The sequence below is a fragment of the Eutrema salsugineum genome, unplaced genomic scaffold, assembly GCF_000478725.1.
Source record: "Eutrema salsugineum unplaced genomic scaffold, Eutsalg1_0 scaffold_6, whole genome shotgun sequence".
In the NCBI taxonomy this organism is placed as follows: domain Eukaryota; kingdom Viridiplantae; phylum Streptophyta; class Magnoliopsida; order Brassicales; family Brassicaceae; genus Eutrema; species Eutrema salsugineum.
The window spans coordinates 8,819,153-8,843,192 of record NW_006256547.1 but is presented as its reverse complement, the minus strand read 5'-3'; the positions used below and the strand labels follow the sequence as shown (position 1 = coordinate 8,843,192).

General features: G+C 37.8%; 3 protein-coding genes across 3 annotated transcripts; all 3 read right to left on the bottom strand.

Annotated features, from left to right (window-relative positions):
* Positions 1-2,198: 2,198 nt before the first annotated feature.
* LOC112083449 lies at positions 2,199-4,271 on the bottom strand. Its single transcript, XM_024151476.1, has one exon. It carries the CDS (start codon positions 4,269-4,271, stop codon positions 2,199-2,201), a length of 2,073 nt encoding a protein of 690 aa, XP_024007244.1.
* A 9,747-nt stretch (positions 4,272-14,018) lies between these two features.
* LOC18012096 (glucan endo-1,3-beta-glucosidase 1) lies at positions 14,019-14,658 on the bottom strand. Its single transcript, XM_006395874.2, has 3 exons — positions 14,525-14,658; positions 14,193-14,447; positions 14,019-14,100 (listed from the first exon to the last, which is right to left on the bottom strand). Exons 1-3 carry the CDS (start codon positions 14,592-14,594, stop codon positions 14,066-14,068), a joined length of 360 nt encoding a protein of 119 aa, XP_006395936.1. The 5' UTR covers positions 14,595-14,658; the 3' UTR covers positions 14,019-14,065.
* Positions 14,659-14,923: 265 nt separating this feature from the next.
* On the bottom strand, positions 14,924-20,265 carry LOC18012095 (histidine kinase 2). Its single transcript, XM_024151083.1, has 14 exons — positions 19,943-20,265; positions 19,560-19,838; positions 19,222-19,404; positions 18,655-19,119; positions 18,288-18,563; positions 18,035-18,204; positions 17,702-17,914; positions 17,438-17,624; positions 17,280-17,331; positions 16,968-17,197; positions 16,790-16,888; positions 16,046-16,683; positions 15,415-15,903; positions 14,924-15,330 (listed from the first exon to the last, which is right to left on the bottom strand). The coding sequence occupies exons 1-14, from the start codon at positions 20,093-20,095 to the stop codon at positions 15,081-15,083; spliced, it is 3,684 nt and encodes a 1,227-aa protein (XP_024006851.1). The 5' UTR covers positions 20,096-20,265; the 3' UTR covers positions 14,924-15,080.
* Positions 20,266-24,040: the final 3,775 nt, after the last annotated feature.

The following is a 24,040-nucleotide window of genomic DNA, read 5'->3' as shown; positions in this document are numbered from 1 at the left end:
CTTTGAAAGGCCCATCTCCGCGAGGGGCAAGCTTGGAACTCCTTTGCTGTGGGAACCTTTCTGGTCGCATACGTAACCAGACCCACTCTCCTGGTTCGAATACAAGTTTCTTGCGTCCTTTATCAGCTCTCCTTTTGTATTCCTCCGTTTTCTTTACTATATTATCTCGGGCCTTTTCATGTATCTTCTTCACAAATTCCCCTTTCTTGAGGCCGTCTAGATTAACTTGCTCAGCTTGGGGTATTGGAGAGAGATCTAAAGGCATCAGCGGATTAAATCCATACACAACTTCAAAAGGAGACATCTTAGTAGCCGAGTGAGTAGCATGATTATAAGCAAATTCAATGAAAGGCAAACAATCTAACCATGTTTTCAAATTTCGACCAAGAGTGACCCTAAGTAAAGTAGATAATGTACGGTTTACCACTTCGGTTTGCCCATCCGTTTGGGGATGACAAGTTGTAGAGAATAGAAGCTTGGTGCCAAGCTTTCTCCAAAGGGTCCTCCAAAAGTGGCTTAAGAACTTAGAGTCTCGGTCAGAGACGATCGTCCTTGGCACTCCATGTAATCTCACCACCTCTTTAAAGAACAAGTCCGCAGTTTGTGTGGCATCATTAGTCTTGTCACAGGGTATGAAGTGCGCCATTTTTGAAAACCGATCAACAATAACAAAGATCGAGTCTTTGTGCCTGATCTTGGGTAAGCCTAGTACAAAATCCATGGAAATATCCACCCATGGGGCGTTAGGGATAGGTAAAGGTAAATATAGACCATGAGGATGTAACCTGGACTTGGCTTTATGGCATGTAACACAGCGTGAGCAATGTCTCTCCACGTCTCTCTTGAGATGCGGCCAAAAGAAATGGTCTGCGATTACGGCCAGGGTCTTGTCCACTCCAAAGTGACCCATGAGACCTCCACCGTGTGCTTCCTTCAGCAATAGCTCCCTCAAAGACCCTTGTGGAACACATAGTCTCTTGTCTCGGAAAAGAAACCCATCGTGTAGGTGATATGAGATAAGCTCCTTTGCCATGGCCTTGATAAGCTTCTCCGAACTCGGGATCTTCTTTGTATAGCTCCTTGATATGCTCAAAGCCGAGTACCTTGGCCTCCATAGTAGATATCAATGTGTGCCTTCTTGAGAGTGCATCGGCCACCACATTCTCTTGTCCTTTCTTGTATTTGATCACATAAGGAAAAGTCTCTATGAACTCCAACCATTTAGCATGGCGCCTCTTAAGTGCGGTTTGTCCTCTTAAGTGCTTTAAAGTCTCGTGATCAGTATGAATGATGAATTCCTTGGACAACAAGTAATGCTGCCAGGTCTCCAATGCTCGGACTAAGGCATATAACTCCTTGTCGTAGGTGGGATAATTTAGTGTGGCTCCACTGAGTTTTTCACTGAAGAATGCCACTGGTCTCTTTCTTTGGTGTAGTACAGCTCCAATTCCCACCCCTGAAGCATCACACTCCACCTCAAACATCTCGTCAAATTCTGGTAGGGCTAAGACAGGTGCTTGTGTTAATCGGCTCTTCATGGCTTCAAAAGCTGCATCTTGGGCTGGCCCCCATGAGAATGGCACGTTCTTCTTGATCACCGCGGTGAGTGGGGCGGCCACCGTACTGAAATCTCGTACAAAACGCCTGTAGAAGCTGGCCAGGCCATGAAAACTCCTAACATGACTGATTGTAGTTGGTGTAGGCCACTCGCGTATTGCCTTGATCTTCTCCTCGTCTACTTGTAATCCCTGTTCACTTACTACAAAGCCTAAGAAAACAAGCTTGTTAGTACAAAATGTGCACTTCTTAAGGTTAGCATATAGGCCTTCCTTGCGAAGTGTTTTAAGCACTAATTCGAGGTGTTGAAGATGCTCATTAAGGTTCTTACTATATATAAGTATATCATCGAAATAAACAACTACGAATTTACTTATATAAGCTCGAAGAACCTGGTTCATAAGGCGCATGAAGGTGCTTGGTGCATTAGTCAAGCCAAAAGGCATAACTAACCACTCATACAAGCCTTGTTTGGTCTTAAATGCGGTTTTCCACTCGCCTCCTTCACGCATTCGAACCTGGTGGTATCCACTCTTTAAGTCCACCTTTGAGAAGATTGTGGATCCGCTTAGCTCGTCCAACATGTCATCTAGGCGTGGAATGGGGTGCCTATACTTGATGGTGATGTTGTTGATGGCACGTCAGTCCACACACATTCTCCATGTACCATCTTTCTTGGGTACTAAGAGAACCGGCACAGCACAAGGACTGAGACTCTCACGGATATAACCCTTGTCCATTAGGTCGCGTACTTGTCTCTCTAGATCCTTAGTCTCCTCGGGGTTCATTCTATAAGCTGGCTTATTGGGCAAAGCTGAACCGGGAACTAAGTCGATTTGGTGCTCTATTCCATGAAGTGGTGGCAATCCTGGTGGTATCTCTTCGGGAAATACATCCTTGAACTTGTTCAGAATCGCTTGCACTTCAAATGGTATCTCAGGGTCACCTAAACCTGCGCTTAGACATTCTTTAAACATCATCAGTAGCACGGTGCCATTGGCACTCATGGTTTTGTAAACATCACTAGATGATAAATAAAGACTGCTTTTACTTAGCTCGGATTCTTTGTTCATGTGCACTTGCATCTCATGTACCTCGGTGGGGCTTAGAGGCGCAAGATTGTACTTACGCTCCTTGTACATGAAAGAGTAATGGTTGGTGCGACCATTGTGGGTTGTGGCTCGGTCGAATTGCCACGGTCTACCGAGTAATAGATGTCCGGCTTGCATGGGCACCACATCACAAGTGACTTGATCATGGTATTTGCCGATACTAAACGGTATGGACACTTGCTCGGAGATCTTGAGCTCGGTCTGGTCGTTTAACCACCTTAACTTATAAGGACGAGGATGCTTTGTCTTCTCAAGACCTAACCTGTCCACCATATACTTGCTAGCCACATTAGTACATGAACCACCATCTATGATAAGGTTACATACCTTGTTCTTGACGGTGCATCTAGTATGAAATATGTTCTCTCTTTGGGCTGTCTCCTCAGGGTGAACTAGGACGCTTAGCACTCGGCGAGTCACTAAGAGTTCACCAGTGTCGGGATATTCAACCTCCTCCCCCAAGTCGTTAGATTCATCTTCTTGTTCATCTTGCGATTCATAGTCACCACTAGGGGTAATGATCATGACTCGCTGATTTGGGCACTCCCTTGACATGTGACCCCTGCCTTGACATCTAAAACAAGTTATATCACGAGTTCTTGATGTGGGGTTAGAGGACTTACCTTGTTCGGCTCGGTTGAATTTGGGAGCCTCGGTGCCTTTGCCTTTGAATCTTGATTCAATCTCCACGGCTTTGCCTTTATCTACCGGCTTAGAGCTGCTGGCGTTCCATGGTTGGCTCGTGCGGTTGCGGCTAGTAAGAGCGGTCTTGCGCTTGATTTGCTGCTCCACTTGAACGGCAAGGTGCAATAGCTCGTGTAACCCACTATATTGAGCTCTCTCCACCTTTCTTGCTATCCTTTCTTGTAAACCGTCGATGAACTGCGCCATCAAGGCTTCCTCCGATTCTTCTAACTCCAACGAGTTCATCAGCTTCTCAAACTCCCCAAAATATTCATCTACGCTTCTGTTTCCCTGAGACAATTTGCGAAAACGCTTTTGTAAGTCTCTATGATAGTGTTCAGGTACATACCTAAGTCGTAGGAGGAATTTCATGTCGCTCCAAGTGACGACTGGCCCAAAGCGTTGCCTCCTTCTCTCGGCTACGTTTCTGTCCCACCATGCTAAGGCGTTGTCAGTAAGCTGGGCAGCCGCAACAGCCACCTTCTTGCGTTCAGCGTAGCCATAGCACTCAAAGATGTGCTCTAGTCGCCTCTCCCAATCCAAGTATGCCTCGGGGTCCGACTTTCCTGCAAAAGTAGGAGGTGTTAGCTTGAGATCATGAGTTTGCTCTCGGGTATCGGCTACCCTAGCTGGGTTTCTCCTTAGAGGATCCGGCCTCCTCTGCTGCCGATGCTGAAGAGGATCAGGTGGAAATTCATCCCCTAGTTCGGGCATCTCTTCATCATCACTCGCGTCACCGGCTGGCACTTGTGCTCCTCGAACTGGGGCTCTCCTTGGTTGTGCCTCAACTCGGTCTATCCTGGCTCCAAGTTCTTGCCGAATGTTTCCCATTTGTTGAGTCATGTTCCTCAACTCCTCTCTCATTGCGGTCATCATTTGGACAAGAGCATCGTTTGGAACAGGTTCTCCTTCGGCCATGATACTAGTTAGCCTCACTTGGTGTCCTTGTACTCAACAAAAACAACAACTAGTCAAAAGTACCACCGAATATTAAGGATATTAAAACGCTAAACTATCAGACTCGCTACTTAAATGAAACTAAATAACTTTTATATGGTTTTCAAATTTTAGTATGCAAAGAACAAGGATTAACGGTCTAAAATCTAGCAATGCAACAAATTCTTTTTTTTTTTTTTGACTAATGAATATGAAAGCAAGCAATTAAATTTTTCTAGGGTTTTTCGGTTTTATGAATCAAAATAAGCTAAACGAGTATGAATAAAAGTGCAAGAGTGTAAGGGATAGAAAACCAAAGGCAGGAACCTTTGGCTCTGATACCAAAATGATATAAGACTCGGGTGAGGCTTATATGATTGCGGAATCGATGGCTTGGTGGGAACAACACGCTGGCTATGACGCTCTCTCGTGTAGTTCGGTGGATGGAGATGGTAAGACAAGGCTTGCTTCCACAAGACTTGAATCGAGATGGGATCTGTCAAGCTGGCTTTAGCGCTCTCTCTTGAGGGATCGGTTAGGGGTTTGGAAGTGGATCGAAGGCACCACAGAGACTATGAACGGATCTCTGTTACTGCGGCTCAACTCTTGGTGAATCTCTCACGCAAGAACAAGCTAGAAAGCTCTTAGGCACAAGCTAAGAAAACGGCGTTATTTTATTGATATCGGGAAAAAGGTTGAAGTACAAGAGCTGCATGTGGGACTTTATAAATAGTCCGTCAGCTTTGAACCTTCTAGGGTTCGACTCAATGAAAAAAAAACGACACTAAGGACTCAAAACAACAGGACTTGTAAAAAGAAATAAAGCAAAATGGCAAAGCGTCTCATTTGGACACAAAAATGGAAAGTTCACTTAAAAATAAAAAGGAAAAGAAACTAATCGTGTGCAACCTTTTCTGGACTTGTTCCGTGCACCTCTGATGCCATCTAGGGTGTTAGACACCACTAGGATACTCCCATGTTACCTGCACAAATCGTATAAATGGAAAATACCTGATTGCGGCCGGCTGTGGGCTTGCTTGTTATCTCGTTGATTCGCTCGTTAGCCTTGAGATTTCCTTCGTTAGTCTTGATGTTTAGTTCATCTAGGGTCCTGTCCACGTCGTGTCCTGCGAGTTCTTCAAGTATCTTCATGCGTCCCTCTTCATGTTCCTCCTTGGGTCTTGTTGGCTCGCTAGCGGCTCCGAGTCTTGGAACGGTTGTATCTTGAGGGTCCGATGCGGCCTCTTCGAGATTCTTGGTGTTCTGTGCTCCATTTCCTGCCAAGTAAACATGTATACCTGATTCTAGTTGAGGCCGGCTTTCTTTGAGGCTCAGACGCGCGAAACCCTCCATTATGTCTAAGTCGGGTCCTTTGGGGCTGTCTCGCGTGTATTGTTCTTGAGGCTCGGTTTTGAATGCATCTCCAAGCTCCATGGTACTTAGTAATGATTCCACGGCCAAGTTGAACCCTTCCCTAAGCCTCCTTGCCTTGGAACGGGTCATTGGTGCTTCTTTGAGCTCGGGAACGACCTTTGGGTCAGGTGATGGCTCGATGGCCTCATCAAATATAGAACCTGAACATCTTTAATTAAACATCTAAGCACCCTAATCTACACACCTAGAAGCTTAAAAGAAGACTACTCACTAATAATGATGAACACACCATTTCCTTTGCAAGAGATGATGTTAATCATGATTAGAAGTAAAGATAAGAAGATAAGATGTTAAGAAACAGATTTAGAATGATTAAAACCTAAATATATCTCTTAAAAAATTGTTTTTCACTAAAGGGGAAAAGAAAACAAATGAAAGATGATCCAAAGATCGTTTAGGGTTTTCTCCCCAAAAAGTATTTATACTAAGGGGTCTGGACCGGGTCAGCCCAGAACAAACTGGGTACTGACCTGGCTTTGTTGGATAAAATGTGTCTTGCTGCGGCTCAGCTTGTCTCCTCCTCACTCGCAGCCTTCAACTCGCAGCCTGAATCGAGTAACTAGGTTTGGAGCAGCTCCTCCATGATGTGGCTCAGTTTGTCCTCTCCTCACCCCCAGCATTCACCTCGCAGCCTGAAGCGAGTTGTTTGGTTTGGCGCAGTTTCCTCTTGCTGCGGGTTAGCTTACTCGCAGTCCTATCTCTCAGCCTGAGGAGAATCATAAAGTATGATGCTTTTCTTCCTACTCCAGGTTGGCAAGTCGCAGCATTTCATTTTTACTCAGAGCAGCTCGCACTTGAGGCACCATAACTTCTGGGATACGGATCCAAACGAGTCGAGAAAAAATTCAGAGGGCAGGAAGCTCAATTTTCTAGAAATTTGATGAAGAGATCGAGTGCATCTAGAGTGAGAAAGGATTTTCGGTAAAGCCATCTTTGCATCCGCTCAGGAGGACATGTATGTTTCCCGCTTAAGATATCTCCCAGCTTACTACTCCAAATGATTTGATTCCAAACTTTATGGGAATATGACTCAAATATCTCAAATATTGATGAAGGAACCGGAAACTGTATCGAAAAGGAAGGGCTTCTTTCTGAGTGATCTGTGAAGCGTATCAGATCAGTCTGGAATGGGTGCGAGACAAGTTCATCTTCTGTTGACCATATCTTTCAGCTCACTGCTCCAAATCCATTGATTCTAAGTGTTTTGTAACCTTGATTCGGTCCTCTTGATTTGTGATGAAGGTACCAGATGCTAAATCGAATGGGAAGGCTTTCCGGTAAGGCGATCTTTAAAGCGTATTGGCATTTGGGAATTTTGGCAGATGATCATGAGAGCCTGTTTACCGAATTTTGATCATTTTTATGGATCACTTTAATATTTTTTGCAGGTGTTTTTACTTCATTTTCAAAGATTTTCAAAGGATGTCTATGTTTTTGGATTTTAAAAGACTTTTCAGGTAATTTCAAACTGTCAGAACTCTCAATGAGAATGAGGTGCAAATTAGAACAAAAAGATTCTTTTGGATAAATTCCGACTGTCAGAACTCTCAAGGAGAGACGAAGGCCTTCTCACCATTTGATCATCTCCAAAATTGGACACTTAACAGAAGACTCAACCTGCTTTCAAATGCACTTGGTTTGGAGATATTCCAACGGTTGGATATAAAGATATTCCATTTGCCCCGGAGACATTTGAAGACGGCCAGCAAGTTACAGGACCGCGGCCAATAAGCCATTTATCACGGCCAAGGCTGTACAACCGCGGCCAAGCACCCATTAACCACGGTCACGCATAGTGTGACCGCGATCAACTATCTCCAACTTAAGAAGCCCAAGTCATTTCCTAGCCTCAATTGTGAAACCCTAGACGTCCTGGAGTATTAAAGACTATAAATACTTGTCATTTAGGTCATTTTAGATATTTCTTCCAGACTTTTTACAGAGACAGCTTTTCTTAGCCGTTTTAGCGATTTGAAGAGAAGATTTCTCAACCTTGAGTTCATCAATAGAGAAGTTTTTTTTATCTATTTTTTTTTTAATTGCTTTCATTAAAACCAATGATGATATCCACCTCAGCTATGTCTGAGTAGATCCCGAGTTGGGCATAGGGTTCCCGAAAAGGGCTCTCATAATCAAATAAGACATTTAGTTTTTCAGATCTGGGATTTTATTTTATGTTCTTTGTTTATTCTTGTACGTAATGCATGTATGCTTATTTGATCACCTCACGTCTGATCTAGATAGTTATTGTTGCGAACGTTTTCATTAAGTATCCAACTTAGAATGAAACGGGCGATTCTGCCGTAGGAGCAGAAACCTACCTATGGGTGAGTCGTGAGTATTGACGAGTCCTATACAAGTTCCTGCGTTTTCTCCTTTTCAGGGCCAGAGTGGAAACCTACTGGTTAAGTTTGCAAGAGACAGTTGGTTATGATCACGACAGTGATGTAGTCATACTGCCATGCTCTAGCTCTAGAACCCTAGATATTTTGATATCCAATAATCTCAATCTATAGCCTTAGTTGTTAAAACCGATTATGATCCTCATAGAGTTCCCAAAAGCCCAGCGTTTTTAGTTATTGATTCACAACCAATTCGATTATTTACTTGCTTACTTACATCGTCATTTTTGCTTGCTTTCATTCGATATTCTGCTTGCTTTTTAGGATAGATTTATTTGCTTTCTTTCGTATTAGTTTAAACCGTGACACACATCAATCTTTCAAAACCCGATTTATTCTAAACATAAACTTAGAAACTGTTGAAAACTACTCGGCACACATTAACTTTCATTTGTTTCTTTTAGGGTAAAACATGTTCCCTCACACCGCACATATCATGAGTATGAACCACTGATTGACACAGTCAGAAGCCGATTTCTATCTCTGGCAGACTCCAACTAATAAAATCTGTCATCACGAGCATTACAAATTTCTGGAGTTCGGCTTTCCGGCGGCCGTAGCTTTGTTATGCCTCTATAGAAAGTATGTGTAACGCATTTCTCTGGTCTGGTTCCCCTCATTAATACATAAAAAGAAAAAGGTGTGTGGGATGATGTTTGTTCTCCTAAGAAAAAAGGAGGGCTAGGAACTCATAAATGTATGACTCTGCACAGGTTTTGTCTCTCAAGTTGATTTGGAGATTATTTGAGAACTCTGGCTCCTTATGGGTACACTGGACTCGCGAATATCTGCTTTATCAGTCGTCTTTCTGGGACATCCCCATTAATACTTCCAGGGATCCTGGATCTGGAAAAAAACTATTGAAATTAAGACCGTTAGCGAAATCCGTTCTTCGAATAGAGGTACATGATGGCACCACAACCTCTTTCTGGTTCGATCAATGGCTCAACCTTGGGCCTATATGGGATATTACAGGAGACTCAGGTCCACGCATTCTCGGTGTTAGTTGCCATGCAACAATATCTGAGGTTAAAAATGGAATGGACTGGCTTATTCTTCTAAGTCGTGGATGTCATCTCCAAGATTTGATTCAACAAATTCGAACATCACTATCTGTCACCAACGACACGCAAATATATCTACAGTTACAAAGAAACAAAAGATCAAGAGCAACAAAGAACACGAAGAAGAAGGTTTGTTTCTCCCCTTCTTCTTCTTCACCATGTTTCCTTGTCGCTCTGTTTCTTTTGTTTCTCATGCATTCAACTTTATATAATAAGATTAGATTTTGCGTCCACGCTACGCGTGAGTATTTTGTTAATAAAAATTATATACAATCAATTATATTTATTAAGATATAAATTTTATATATTAGTGACTTAATAATATATTAAAAATATTATAATTTTAATATAATAAGTTTTATATAAATTTTGAGGTTTTAACGGTTTTGTTTTAAATCTATATACAGTATGTCATATTTTAAAAACGTATTATTTGGTCAAACACTTATAAGTTAATATACCCAAATCAACTAAATTTTTTATAAAATAATCAAATGGTACTTATTAAAACTAATATTGACATGATGATAAAATATTATACATTCACTTCTTTAAATCATGAAAATAATTTTTTTTCATCATTTTCACTTTTCTTCCAATTATATATGTATTTTTAAAAAATAATAATAATAATAAAATTTAAAATTTAATCTTTTTTGTTCTCTTGTTTAACCGATACAAATTTTTATTTTGTTATCTTAATTTAAAAAATAAAATAAAAAAATAAAATATTTGCTTTGAGATTAATAACAATTTTAAAAATTAGTAAAGCTTTTTAAATTATAACTAGATTTTAACCCCGTGCGTCCGCACGAGAATGTTTTATTTTTTATTTCTAATATAAGTTGCATTTATCTTTTTTTGTTTAGATATAATTTGTTTTTGTTATTTATTTTTTAAAATCAAAAAATTGTTATCATATTTTAATTTGAAACAGTAAAATTTGTATATTAGTAGACTAAGAGTATGCGTTAATTAAGTATACATTAATCTAATATTAATTATAAACTTTGTTATTATGTGAATTTAAATTTACACATAAAAAACTTATATATCTATGAATTTACTAATCCATCCGTTTAGTTGTCTTAAATCATTTTGAATATCTTACATGTTTTGACAAACTAACCTGTATAAGACTATAATTATAATTGTATAACCCTATAAATATTTACTAATATAGAATATTTGGACCAATTGATTATGAAAAAATATAATAAAATATTTATTTACTATTTGTGCTATTAAAAAAATGTATATATATAAACTGGCTAACGTGTTAGTTTAATTGTCTCAAATCATCTTAATATCTTACATGTTTTAATAAATTAACTCATGGACCTTAAATATATTTCTATATATATATCTATAACTCTAATCAGCCCGATCATATTATTGTATAATATAAATATTTATTAATCTCAAATATTTGATATTTTAGACCGATTGATTATGATAAAATACGATAAAATATTTATTAACCATGCATTTTTATAAAAATATTATTTTAATTTAAAATTTTAAATTAAATCTCTCCTGTATTTAAAAAAATTTAAAGTATTAAAATTATTATCTAAATTTTCGTAATAAAATTTAATTATAATTTTTTTTTGAATTTTTTGAATTTAAATTAAATTGAATGCAAATTTTTGTAACTAAATTTAATTAAATTTCTAATAATTTGAAATTTAAATTAAAGATGACTTAGATTTTAGGAAACCTAAAAATATCTAAATTAATAATTAATTTTTGGAAATTAAATATAAAAATAAATTAAAATATTATAAAAAAAAACTTTATGAGTGTTTGGATGCAAGCACTAAATGTGCTTCTGTTTTAATAGAATAGATTCTAGCTAGGGATTACGCAAAGATACTTACTATGATTTTAAATAATTAAATTATAATTTATTCTTTTTACGTATCTTTTTAAATTACTAAATCATAGTAAGTATCTTTCGAGATTTTTTATTTTTTAAATTATTTTCTTAATAGAATTAGGAAATTTATTTTAAATTTACAATTTTGATATATACGAATAAAAATTAATTTTTAAATGCTGATGTGGATGCTTTGAAAATAATATAGCTTTAACTGTTATTTATAATAGAATAGTTTTAATTAACATTTTTTCTATATTGTTTTGTACTAATAATATAATTTTATAATTTAATTTTTTTTAATTTTAGTTATTGATGTACACTAATAAAATTGACCTTTAAAATCTTATGTGGATATCTTTAGAGGTATATAGCTTCAATTTTTAGTTTTTCTATAAATATATATTTTGTTAACCATATAATTTTAAATTTTAAAAAATTTCATAATTTTAAATATTAATGTGGACCAATAAAATTGAACTTTTATATCATATGTGGACATTCTTAGATGCATATAGCTTTTATTTTTTTTTAATAATAAATTTAGAAATCAAAGCTGGAATATCCCACACGAGGCAAATGATTATGGTCTCTCCTTGTTTTGAGGCTTACCGAATGTATTTGCATGCTGCTTGGTCAGCTAATTGTTACTTTTTTGGTTAACGTTAGGTTGTTAAAACCCCATCAGATGCCATGTTATTTTAAAATTCTTTCTCGGATACCTCAATCTTTGGCTTAATGACAGAACTTCTTTCTTTATTTTCAGTGCTTCGTTTTTTAAAAGTGTCATGATTTTGGTCTCGTCTCCTTGTTTTGAGGTTTACCGAATGTATGTGGATGCTGCTTGATCAGCTAATTGTTACCTTTGTGGTTAATTTTAGATTGTTAAAACTGTATCAGATGCCATGTTATTTCAAAAATCTTTCTCAAATACCTCAATCTCTTTCGTCTTAATGACGGAACCGCTTTCTCTATTTTCAGTGCTTTGTTTTTTAAAAGTGTCGAGTATTAATCACTTGACTTGTTTCTCGGATTGCTTGAAATTTATCATTTTTCTCAAATTCGGTGGCCAAGCTTTGGAGATTTTTCGGTCTCTTTTTTGATATTAAAGCGGCTTGTAATGGCTTTGTTTATATCTCGTTTCATTATATTTTTTGTAATTTAGCTAATAGTTAAACTTATAGTTTAGCCAAGTTGATTTTTCTACGTTGTAATGGCTATTTTTTTGTGAAACCTAACTCTTTTTTTTTTTTATATTTCAAATGGTTTTACGCACAGAAAAAAAAAACTTAAAATTTATTATAGTTATGTGACAAAAATTTGGATACTAATGTAAGAGTCTCTAAATATGTGTGTACACATCTAATTTAAATTTAAAATTTTCTATCTTAATATTATTTATTTTAATTTTTTATTATTAACAAAAAAAATTATATATAATTTCTTTATCTTTAATAATTTTTAAAAATAATAATGGAATTTGAAAAAAAAAATAATTTTCAATATTGAGGTGGACCAATAAAAAAATTATATAGAATTTTTTTATTTGGCAATAATTAGAATTTGTAAACTTTCTTAATTTCTTTATTCAGCAATAATATTATAATTTGTAAAGTTTCCTGATTTTGAATATTGATGTAGACTAATAAAATTACTTTTTAAAATCCTATGTGGACACCATCTAAAGAATATCTTTCTTTATTTTGAGTGCTTTGTTTTTCAAAAGTATCATGATATTAGTCTTTCCTCCTTGTTTTGAGGCTTACCGAATGTATTCAGATACTGTTTGGTCAGCTAATTGTTACTTTTGTGGTTAAAGTTATGTTGTTAAAACCCCATCAAATGTCATCTTATCTCAAAAATCTTCCTTAGATACCTGAGTCTCCTTCGTCTTAATGACATAACTTCTTTCTCATCAGTGCTTCGTTTTTCAAAAGTGTCGAGTACCAATCACTTGACATGTTTCTCGGATTGTTTAGAATTTATCATTTTTCTCGAATTTGGTGGTCAAGCTTTGGAGATTTTATGGTTTCTTATTTAAATATTATTTATTTTAGGTTTTTTATTATTAACAGAAATTTTATGTATAATTTCTTTACCTTTAATAATTTTTAAAACAATGATAGAATTTGAAAACTATTTAGTTTTCAATGTCGAGGTGGACCAATATAAAATTTATACAGAATTTTTTTATTCAGCAATAATATTAGAATTTATAAACTTTCTTAATTTCTTTATTCAGCAATAATATTAAAAATTTGTCAATTTTCCTTATTTTTGAATGCTGATGTAGACCAACTAAATTGCTATTTAAATCCTATGTGTACATCCTTAAAAACTTATAGCTTCAACTTTTATTAGTATAAGATAGTAAGCATACAAAGGGTATGCCCTTTGTAAAGATATATGTTTCATTTTTTTTGTTCTTTATATTGAATTTTTCTTTTTTTTGGTCTAACATCTATATTGAATTTTTCGCTGACATAATTTGGTTAACAAATTTTAATTTGAAAAACAACAAATAGTAGTAGTAGTTTTATCAAAAAGAAGAAAAAAAATAGTACTCTGTTTTCCTTTCGTCAAAAGCACATTTACCACTCTTTTATATCCTTAGTCCTTGGAACCAGAAACAGTTATGATTTCTGCATGCGAATAATGTTATTTGTTCAAATAAGAGAGAAGCTAGAAACACAATGTTGATGGATCCTATAATTATCAATAGATCCTTTGTTGTATATGACTTGACCCAACTACTTGTATATCTTTCCAAAACCCCAATTGACATAATCTTAGAACAATAGTACAAGGTTGATGTAACTTTGATACCATAGAAAATCTCAATACACAGTAGAAAGCAAGTTGTTTCATTGGCTCATGAATAGTCTCAGGGGCATATGAAATGGAAGAAAACATTACAGTGAACAAAAGAAAATGCATATAAGAAAAATCATAGCCTTTCATATCTTGTTGCATCTCCTCTTTTTTGTCTCATTTGAATCATGGGTTATACTCATAGCGGCAAGAACCATGACCTGTACATAAACATATCCGGATCAGATACAGATAGTTTATTAATCTGGAGTCAAGGGATTCAATTACAGAGAGAGAGAGAGAGAAAGCTTACTGGGGTCAAGCTCAGTGATCATGGCAGCACCTTTGAAGTAACAAGAACCACCTTTGTGCTTATAAGTTTGGTAATAACTGTTGAAGGCAAAGGAGGCATGATCCCTGATTGTGTTGGGCAAGAAGCAAGGCTGGTTTTGCTGCTGCATTTGGCTGCAGTCTGCTCCGCCTTTTGAGCAAGCCCAGTCTAAGGCTGCCTGCAACTCATCGTCTGGCGTTTGCTCATCCGCAATGCACCATTGTTCCGACTCTGCCTCTGTTTATACATACAACTTGCATAAGGCCAAAGGTAACATAGGTGCACAAGTGTGAATATTGCAGTGATATTTTTACCTGACTGTTGAGGAATTGTCATTGCTATCACAAGCGAAGCAAGAAGTATCCTTATCAAGAAAGTTGACATATTTCCCAAAAAGGCAATGAGTGGATTAGAGAGATTCAGATCTGATCTAGTTAGGAAATTTGAGAGCTACAAAAATGACTGCAACTTGAGCCCTTTATAGTAGTTATAAAGAATCAGGACTCACAACAGTTCAAGATCTATGATTTTTTTTTTTTACTTTAATGTGAACATGATGACTTGGGAATCTTGGTTTGCTTCAGATGCAATCATGTGCCAGATCTGCGTTTCACTAGTTTTGAGGAGGATTTTGTTCTGCTTCTGGAAGCTTCACAGAAACACAGACATCCTTTTTTTTTTTTTTTGAACAGCACACAGAGACATCCATACGCTTCCCATAAAGGACCATTACTATTAGTACACAACATGCAAGCCGTTTTTACAGTTCAAGAGAGGAGAGTTTGCGTTTATATGAATGAATATAATGGAGCTATACAACAAACTGACTATACAAGGAGAAAGATAATATCCTACAAGGGCAATGGTCTTTTAACTAGATTCAAAGAATCGTGCAACCGCTGTGTAGAGCTTTTCCTCTTCAAACGGTTTCGAGACATAACCATCCATTCCACATTTCATACATTCTTCGTTACTAGCTTGAATCACATCAGCTGTCATTGCTAAAATCGGGACGTGCCAGCTACTGAACTTACTGTACATTTCAACAGGAACTTCTTCAGAAGCTACTTTTTTGTTGGTCTCCCTCTCCAGATCACGGACTCTCCTCGTTGCTTCAAATCTGCACATACATGATAAAATCATCAGGGACTACATTCAAGAAATCAACAAGCCAAAAGGGTAAGATTGAAAAACAGTTTGGTACCCATCCATTTCAGGCATCTGGAGATCCATGAAGCATGCATCGAAGTTGTGAGGCGGCTTAAGCATTGCCAATGCAGCCTTGCCACTCTCAACACATGTAACAACAGCTCCATATTTCTTAAGCGCGCCTTCGGCTACTCTTCTGTTCACCAGGTTATCGTCCACAACAAGAATCCGTTTTTCTCTGAGCAAGTGTCCAAGATTGATTCGCTTTCTGATTGGTTGCCTCTTCTTGCCATTGACAAGTATTTCTTGCAAACAACATATCAAGACACTCATCCGAAGTGGCTTTATTAGCACCTCGTCAATGAAACCAGAAGACTTCATCTCACTGCGCTCAACAAGAGTTGCAGAGGTTGCCAAAAGTAGAATCTTTGGTGGTCTTGTAGAGGTTTCTTTGGTAGAGGTTAGCAACTCGTCAAGTATTGTAAAGTCTGTCTTGTTCCAAGCGTCTTTGTCGATTAGAACCATAGCCAAATTTCCTAATTTGCTGCAAAGATTCCGGAAAATAGAACTTTGAAGTTAAACAACTATAAGCCTAGCAAAGGATTACACATTTCATTTTCATATGAACACAAAGCAATGATCTTGGAAGAGTAAGCAAAACCAAAACTAAATGTATGTTAAAGTACCTGATACAAGTGCATGCCATTCTCAGACTTGAAACAATGTCTGCAGATATTCCCAATCTCCGAAGATGGTAACTTGTGACCTCGGCTCGGATTTTTCTGTTATCAATAACCAATGCCTTCATTCCTTTAAACTCCTGAATAGCTAGATCGAATCTCTCATACTTAGTTATAGTAAAATTCGTTTCTGCTCTCCCAAAAACTCCAGTAAATGAAAAAGTACTGCCTATCCCTGGCTCGCTCACAAACCCCATCTCTCCTTCCATGAGCTCAACCAAACGCTTGCTTATGCTCAAACCTATTCCTGTGCCACCATAGGTCCGCGATGTGGAACTATCTGCTTGCATAAAAGGAGTGAATATACGGCCTTGTGCATCCAAAGGTATGCCCACTCCTGTGTCCTCCACTGTAACTAGCAATTTGATTCTGCCAGAGTTTTGATCTCCAGTGCTGTCAAATGTCTTAAAATTCTTCCAGCTTCCCAATGCATTTACAGCAGGAAACCCACTAACCGTCTCCCCTGACTCACTGCATCCTAAAGCTACTCTTTGTTTTAGCACTGCATCTTTAATATTTACAGGCTCCCTCATCTCATCTGCAATGTGCACTGAGATAAATATGTGTCCCTTGTCCTGTGTGAACTGTTATTACAGAAACAATGTGAACTGTTATTACAGCAACAAGTGAGTAATAATAGTAGTAGAGAAGTATGTTGTTTTTGTAAGAAGTAAGCAATTAATTAAGTACCTTAATCGAGTTTCCAACCAGGTTAGTAATTATCTGCCGGAACCGACTCGGATCACCAACTACAACATCAGGAACTTGACCAGACACATAAACGGCCAACTGTAACAGGAAACCGACAATTCATTAAATATGAGATTTGTATGCAATTTGAAAACATAAGAAGCGGTTTCTATTATACCTCAATTCCTTTTTCATTTGCCTTGCCAGAGAGTAGAGAAGAAACATTATCAAGAACTAAACGCATATCAAAAGGCACATTTTCCAGCTCGAGCCTTCCTGATTCAATCTTAGCCTGATCAAGAACCTCATTGATTAGTGATATAAGATCTGTGCCACTGCCATGAGCAGTTTGCGCATAATCCATTTGTTTCGCATCAAGATCAGTGTCCATCAGCATTTTTAGCATTCCTGTAACACAACATGCTTAAACTTTTCAGCTGATTCTCCAGAGAGCATACAATGACACAGGATCAGTAAATAAAAAATGTACCTAGAACACCGTTCATTGGAGTCCGTATCTCATGAGAAACAGTTGCTAGGAACTGCATAAACAAGCTAGCATTTCAGTAACTTTAGAAAAGAAGCATTATATGACAAGCAACTCTAACAAAACAAAAGGTTTCAAGGTTTTGAGGCTATTTGATTCACCTGTGACTTTGCAATGTCAGCAGCCTCAGCACGAGCTTTCAGTTCCTTCATCTTCTGCCAGTCTTCTTCAACTATTGCAATTCGACTGATTGCGTCATGGAAGATATAACCAACCAGAAAAGTAATAATCAGAACTAAGCCTGACGATATTATCGCGGTCCACGGGATGGGAAGTTTATGCTTAAACCTGAAAATAAAAAAGGTCATTTTCATACTTCAGAGTGCAACGTATCTTACAGAGAGATCATTAGAGTAAGTGCTAACCTGCAGTGCATCTCATGATTCCTTGATGGATCACCAAAATCAAGGCTACTTATGTGTTGTTCACTTATATCCCCAGTTTCTGAGCCATACATTTTAATCAGATCTGAGGCGTTAGTTGTATCATAAACATCCACTACAATTGTCTGTTTGCTGGCAAGTTGGTGAAGAAGTTTCTCCACCAGAGATGGCATATCATATGATGCACCAAGGTACCTGTTCCATGTGTATCTTATTGAGATATTCTAGTACAGAGATCATAAAATTTTCACTATTTGATACATAGAACCATTTTACATCAGCACAACAATTTACGAAGAAAAGTAAAAGTAGTACCCAATAGTAGCATCAACACGTTGTTCTTCTGTAGCATTGTGCGGTAGGTTCGTATCATAGACAGCAAAGGTCAACACCACGCCGAGATGATTTGACTTCAGAAGCTTAAATGGAGATGTTAATACTCCTTTTCCTGATGCCCTTGCACGCAAGATGTTTTCACGGTCTTCCTGCAAAATAGTTAGACTTGTGAATTCTCTTTGATCATATTGGTTTTGGCAATTGGAAAAGAAACATTTTAGGCATTACTGACTTCTCCAGACATCATGTCGACCGATACAATATGAGAAACAGTTTCTTGAGCAAATATAACTGGCGCATATTCGTCTTGAATGGGTGCTGGGTCAAAATTCTCAGGAACACAATCTTGGACAGGTGTCTGGTCCTCAGTTTCCATTTTCTTTATTGTCCATCCATGCTCCTTTTCAAATTGCTCTCTTTTGGAGTGTGGGACTTTCAAAGCATACGCAACACCACTGGTGAGAGGCCTCTCAAAGTTTGTTCTCTCCGTATATTCACCAAAGGTTTTCTGTAAAATGTAAAAGAAGTTGAGGATTTAAACATCATCCATATGAGAACCTTGATATATGAAATGTATCAGCAGTAATAAAGCACATCACCTGATCAATGGCTGATGGAGTTTTACCATGGTGAAAAGTGGATACAAGAATAGACAAGGCGTGAACATGGTTCAGGCTAACATTGAACTGATCTTGTAACACACGGGCTCGTTCATCACACATGTTCTCTAAAGTTTCTCTCCTTTTCAATATGATCTTCTCATTGGTGTCCCAGAACCACCAAACAGACATGGAAACTCCTGCGATGACACCGAGGAGAAGGATGTTCTTCCTCCATTTTCCAGCCCCTCTAAAAGCGGTCTGAGGACGCTGCTTATGAGCTAAAGCCTCTTGCGGATTTACGTTTTCTTTTCTCTCAGTTGGTGCTCTAGAATGAGAAACAAACACCTTATGGCACACTAATACACCAAGGATTAGACACCACCATGTATTCCTCAAATAGGTTGACACATCCCAATTCAGTCCTTCGTCATGGTTTACAGGTTCTTTGGATTGCAGTAAACTCTACACACAACAAAAACATTCAAAACAAAGTTTTATTAGAACTAGATACCAAATTTGAAGGAATTTTCTTCACTCTGTGCTAGAATCGAATGTTATCTTTACCTGCTCAAGATTATCGCAGACGCGAGCTGTAGATGAAATATAGTGTTGTAAGCCTGATGGATCAAGATTCAAAGGAGCCCCTCCAGTCTCTTCTTTCTCGCAACGCATATTCAGGGCACATGTAATACCATAATTTTCCCACATTCCAGGGCTAGATTCCTTTCGACATTCAAATGATGTTACCTGCCACAAATGCAGAGAAATGGTAAAGTGGTTCCACATAGATGTCTTTTTCAAAGGAAAATCTTCTGTGCATTTGTAGTATATATAGCTCCCAAGAGCTCAAATTTTTTTTTGGTGTCAAAGCCAGTAAACAAAGTCAATTAAGATTCTTTTACCTGATCTGAATCATAGAACAAAGAGACCAAATCATGAATCTCACTCCTTGTGACGTTTTGATGTCTGTACAACACTCTAGCTTCTCCATCACAAGAACCTGTCTCCTCCTTCCGAGAGAACATCAGAAGAACAATTACCATAGAGACTGTTAAGCCACACAGAATCAAGAACAAGAGAGGCTTTTTAATCCATTTCCTGCCACCGCTTGATTCCTTTGCCTTCTTTGAAGTGAGATTCGAGAGTTCACAAGTTATAGACATATCTAATCTCAGATTCAGCTGAAGAAAAGCAGGGAAAATTCAGATCTCTCCGAACCCAGAAAGTAGGATTTGATCAGCAGAAGAACTACAATCTCCTGATGTTAAAGTTGAATTCTTGAAACCTCCCCAAGAAGAAGAAGAAGAAGAAGAAGAAGCTGTGACATGGTGGTCCGAAGCGGAAAGCTTTTTCTCTTACTGAAACCAATTAAGACGCAAGACGACAAGATGAGCCAAACCCAGTGGTTGTTGCAATGGGAAAACTTGGAGAAAGACATCGTTTCAGTAAAGAAGTGGAGAAAGAGATAAAGGACAAAGCTTTATCATCTTTCATGGTTTCAGGGTGAATGTGTAAAGCTCCTTTTTTCTATATTCATATGTGTGAGAAGCAAGAAGAGAAGACTTAAGCTGGTGTCCCTCATTAACCAACTGGACTCAATGATCAGACTTGGATAAAGAAGAGAATTATGAGAAATAAGGAAAAGAAAAAGAAAAAGTATGTGCACTTCTCTCTTCTTCTTTTTTAATTTACTCAATTTTGGATTTCCTTTTTGTTTTGTTTTTTTTTGTCTTTTGATAAGCACCATTTTAAAATTGGGGTTTTTGGGTCCATGATTATCTCATCATCTAGGTGGGGAAGGTGGTATTACAAACAGTTTATTTAATATAAAAAAAAATTGAAAATATAAAACAACCCAACTAGAACAAGAATAAATACCTTATTCTCCTGTAACCTACTCATTGTCATTTGCTCTTTCGTTCTTTAGGTAGTTCAGTATTTGTAAATTGTTTGATCAGCATAACTTAACATCTACTCTAAACATATGTATATCTTATTCTGTAATCTGTTTATGTATCTTTGTCTCCCAACCATATTCATTATTTATATTTATTCTAGTAAGAAACTCTTTTTAATAGATAGTAATTGTTTAGGGATTTGTGGGTCTAATCAATAGGGGCAAATCTCATGCACAAATAGCAAATTTGACAAATTCTTAGGATTCCGAAGACTCTCTTTTTTTTTCTTTGTTCGAATCCGAAGACTCACAAATATCCAAATCCAAGTTATCATAAAGAAAAGAAAAGACCATACGTTAATACATCAGAAATAGAAGAAAAAATCAATAAACAAAGAGGAAAAGGTGAAGTGGCGGCAATGTGGCATCAGAAGAAATAATGGATCAGTCGATTTGGAAACTTAAGTTGAAAACGAGTGAAAGGAAAATGGTTATTTGAAAATACAAGACCAAAAAGTGATCAAAAAGAAGATGAGACATAACAATTTTTCCAAGAAATACTTCATAACTTCAAATTTAAAGTTTAATAATTATTTGCATTGGATTTCTATAATTATACATCTCATTAATAATTTGATTAATTTTTGTACTATCATTTTAGTTCTAGAAATTTATGTCTAATAAAGAAAAATGCTCAATTTCAAGATCTTAATTTGTAATGTAATATATAATATATCAAGCTAAACCGGGTGATATTCAAATCTTGCAAAAAACAGTAACTAGTGAGACTGTTCAAGCTGTTGAGGAGGCTATCCAGGCAACTCCTCCAGTCATCGAAGTTGTATCTGATGTTCGCGCTTCTCTAAGCTAAATCGACTGTTGTGATAGCTCGGGAGGCAGGGGTAGAAAAGTTGGCGGGGAACAGGGATGTGCAGGAAGGGGGTGCTTCGCCTAGAAGCGTGGAGAGAACAGTGAATAGGCTGAAACAGGTCGAAGAGGCTGAGTGGGAAACTGCTAAATCCTCATCGAAGAGTAAGCAGAAAGGAAAACTGACGCAGGAAGCTGAGGAGGTGACCATATCCACACGTTTTAACTCTCTCTTGGAGAATGATGAGATGGAGACAGAGGAGGAGGTAGTGGATGACGCAGTGGTGGAAGATTTGGATAATGTGGATGCGAAGGAGAGTCAGGCTGTGGAGTCGACTCTGAACGAATCGACGCAGGCAGTTGTACAAGGTGGGGGTTGAATTTCTCTTCCAAGAGGGTCAAAATCGTCCCACAAGTTTGTCCAACAGGTCCCGAAACAGAGTAAGGCCCTCTCCCTTGGGAGCTCGGGTAAAAAAAGGAGGAGGAACTGTTACGAAATGAACCTCCTTTTACTCTCGCCTTTAACTCACACCACTCTCGAAAACTTTCGTGCCTTGTCACTCGTTTGTTTATTTGAGAAACACAGAAAAAAGGAGAGCAGAGCAAAACAGAGAAAGGACACAAGAGTTTGTTAACCCGGTTCAACCTATCGGTGTGATAGAGTCTACATCCGGGGCCGGATTCAATCCAGGCGCTTTATAGATCGGAGACGAATGCTCAAGAGAGCTACAAGAGATTACAGGTCTAGTATCTCTCTATTACCACGTTCCTTGGGATAGAGATGAGCTGAGTTTTTTTTTTTTTTTATACTCACGTAAAGCTAATACTCTGTCGCGATCAGAGTCTTTGCCACCTTCCCTTCTATCTCCAAAACGCAGCACTTTAGTTTTTAAATCATACCAGCTGAAGATTTGACTTAACCAGCTCATCCAATCTCGGTTCAAACATCAAACCAATGTCTGATTATGAAATTAGAATCACCGCCAACATTCTCCACCTTGATTCCAATTTCATCTTCTTTCTATAAAACACACTAACTTCGGATTTAACCTCCGGCGAGCGATGAGTTTATCATCCACAGTGAACCAGCCTCAGGTGCTCTAAGGCAGATTCGAACTTCTTCACAGGAATACTCTTGGTTAGAATATCTGCAGGGTTCCTTGAGGTGTGAATCTTGTGAACTTCTACCTCCCCATGTTCAATAATATCTCGAATGAAATGATATTTCTGTGCAACATGCTTTGTTCTTTCATGGAATGTGTTGTTCTTAGACAAACATATTGCTGATTGAGAATCACACCAGATCAGAGCCTTTTCTTCGGTAAAACCCATATCACCAATTAGGCCTTTGATCCATAGAGCTTCCTTGACTGCTTCTGAAAGAGCGATGTATTCGGCCTCTGTGGTTGACAATGCCACAACTGGTTGCAGGCAAGACCTCCAGCTGATGGTATTCCCTCCTACTGTGAATACATAACCACTAATAGACCTTCTTTTATCAAGATCTGCACCGAAATCTGAGTCACAATAGCCCTGAACACTGAACTCGTCATTTCTTGTGAAAACTAAGTTCAACTCTGCTGATCCTCTTATATACCGCAGCAACCACTTAACCGCTTCCCAGTGTATACTTCCCGGCTTGCTCATAAACCTGCTGATTAATCCAATAGCATAAGCCATATCTGGTCTTGTACCAACCATTGCATACATGATGCTTCCCACAGCACTAGAATAAGGAAACCGATCTGTATCAATACACTCTGAAGCTTCACGAACTGCAGACAGTTTAAAATGTCCACCAATCGGTGTATTAACCGTCTTTGCCTCACTCATTTTGAACTTCTGCACTACCTTCTTCAAATAGCTGGATTGAGACAGATACAACACCCCTTCCTTTCTGTCTCGCTTAATATCTATCCCCAAGATCCGACTGGCTGCACCCATATCCTTCATTTCGAATTCAGAACTCATTATCTTCTTGAGTTTATCGATCTCTGCCATCTCCTTAGCAGCCAATAACATATCATCTACATACAGTAAAAGATACACAAATCCCACTTCAACTTTCTTTACGTAAACACAAGAATCATGACCACTTCTATGGAACTTCTGACTTATCATGAACTGATTAAACCTCTTATTCCACATTCTCGGTGACTGCTTCAGACCATAAAGAGATTTCCTCAGTAAACAGACCTGATCTTTGTCCTGATCAACTTTGAAGCCTTCAGGTTGTTCCATATACAGTTCTTGTTCCAAATTTCCATGAAGGAAGGCTGTTTTAACATCCATCTGTTCCAACTCCAGATCTTGATTTACCACTGCAGACATTAGGATTCTTATGGAAACATGTTTTACAACAGGGGCGAATATCTCTTGGTAATTGATGCCCTCTCTTTGTGTAAAACCTCTTGCTACCAATCTGGCCTTGTATCTCTCAGGTTCCACTCCAGGTATACCAGGCTTCTTCTTGTAGAGCCACCTGCAACCAATGACTTTCTTTCCCACTGGTCTATCAACAACATCCCAGGTTTTGTTCTTAGACAGAGACGACATCTCTTCCTCCATCGAACCATCCCACATGAGCCATTCTTCAGAATTCTTGGCTTCATGATAACA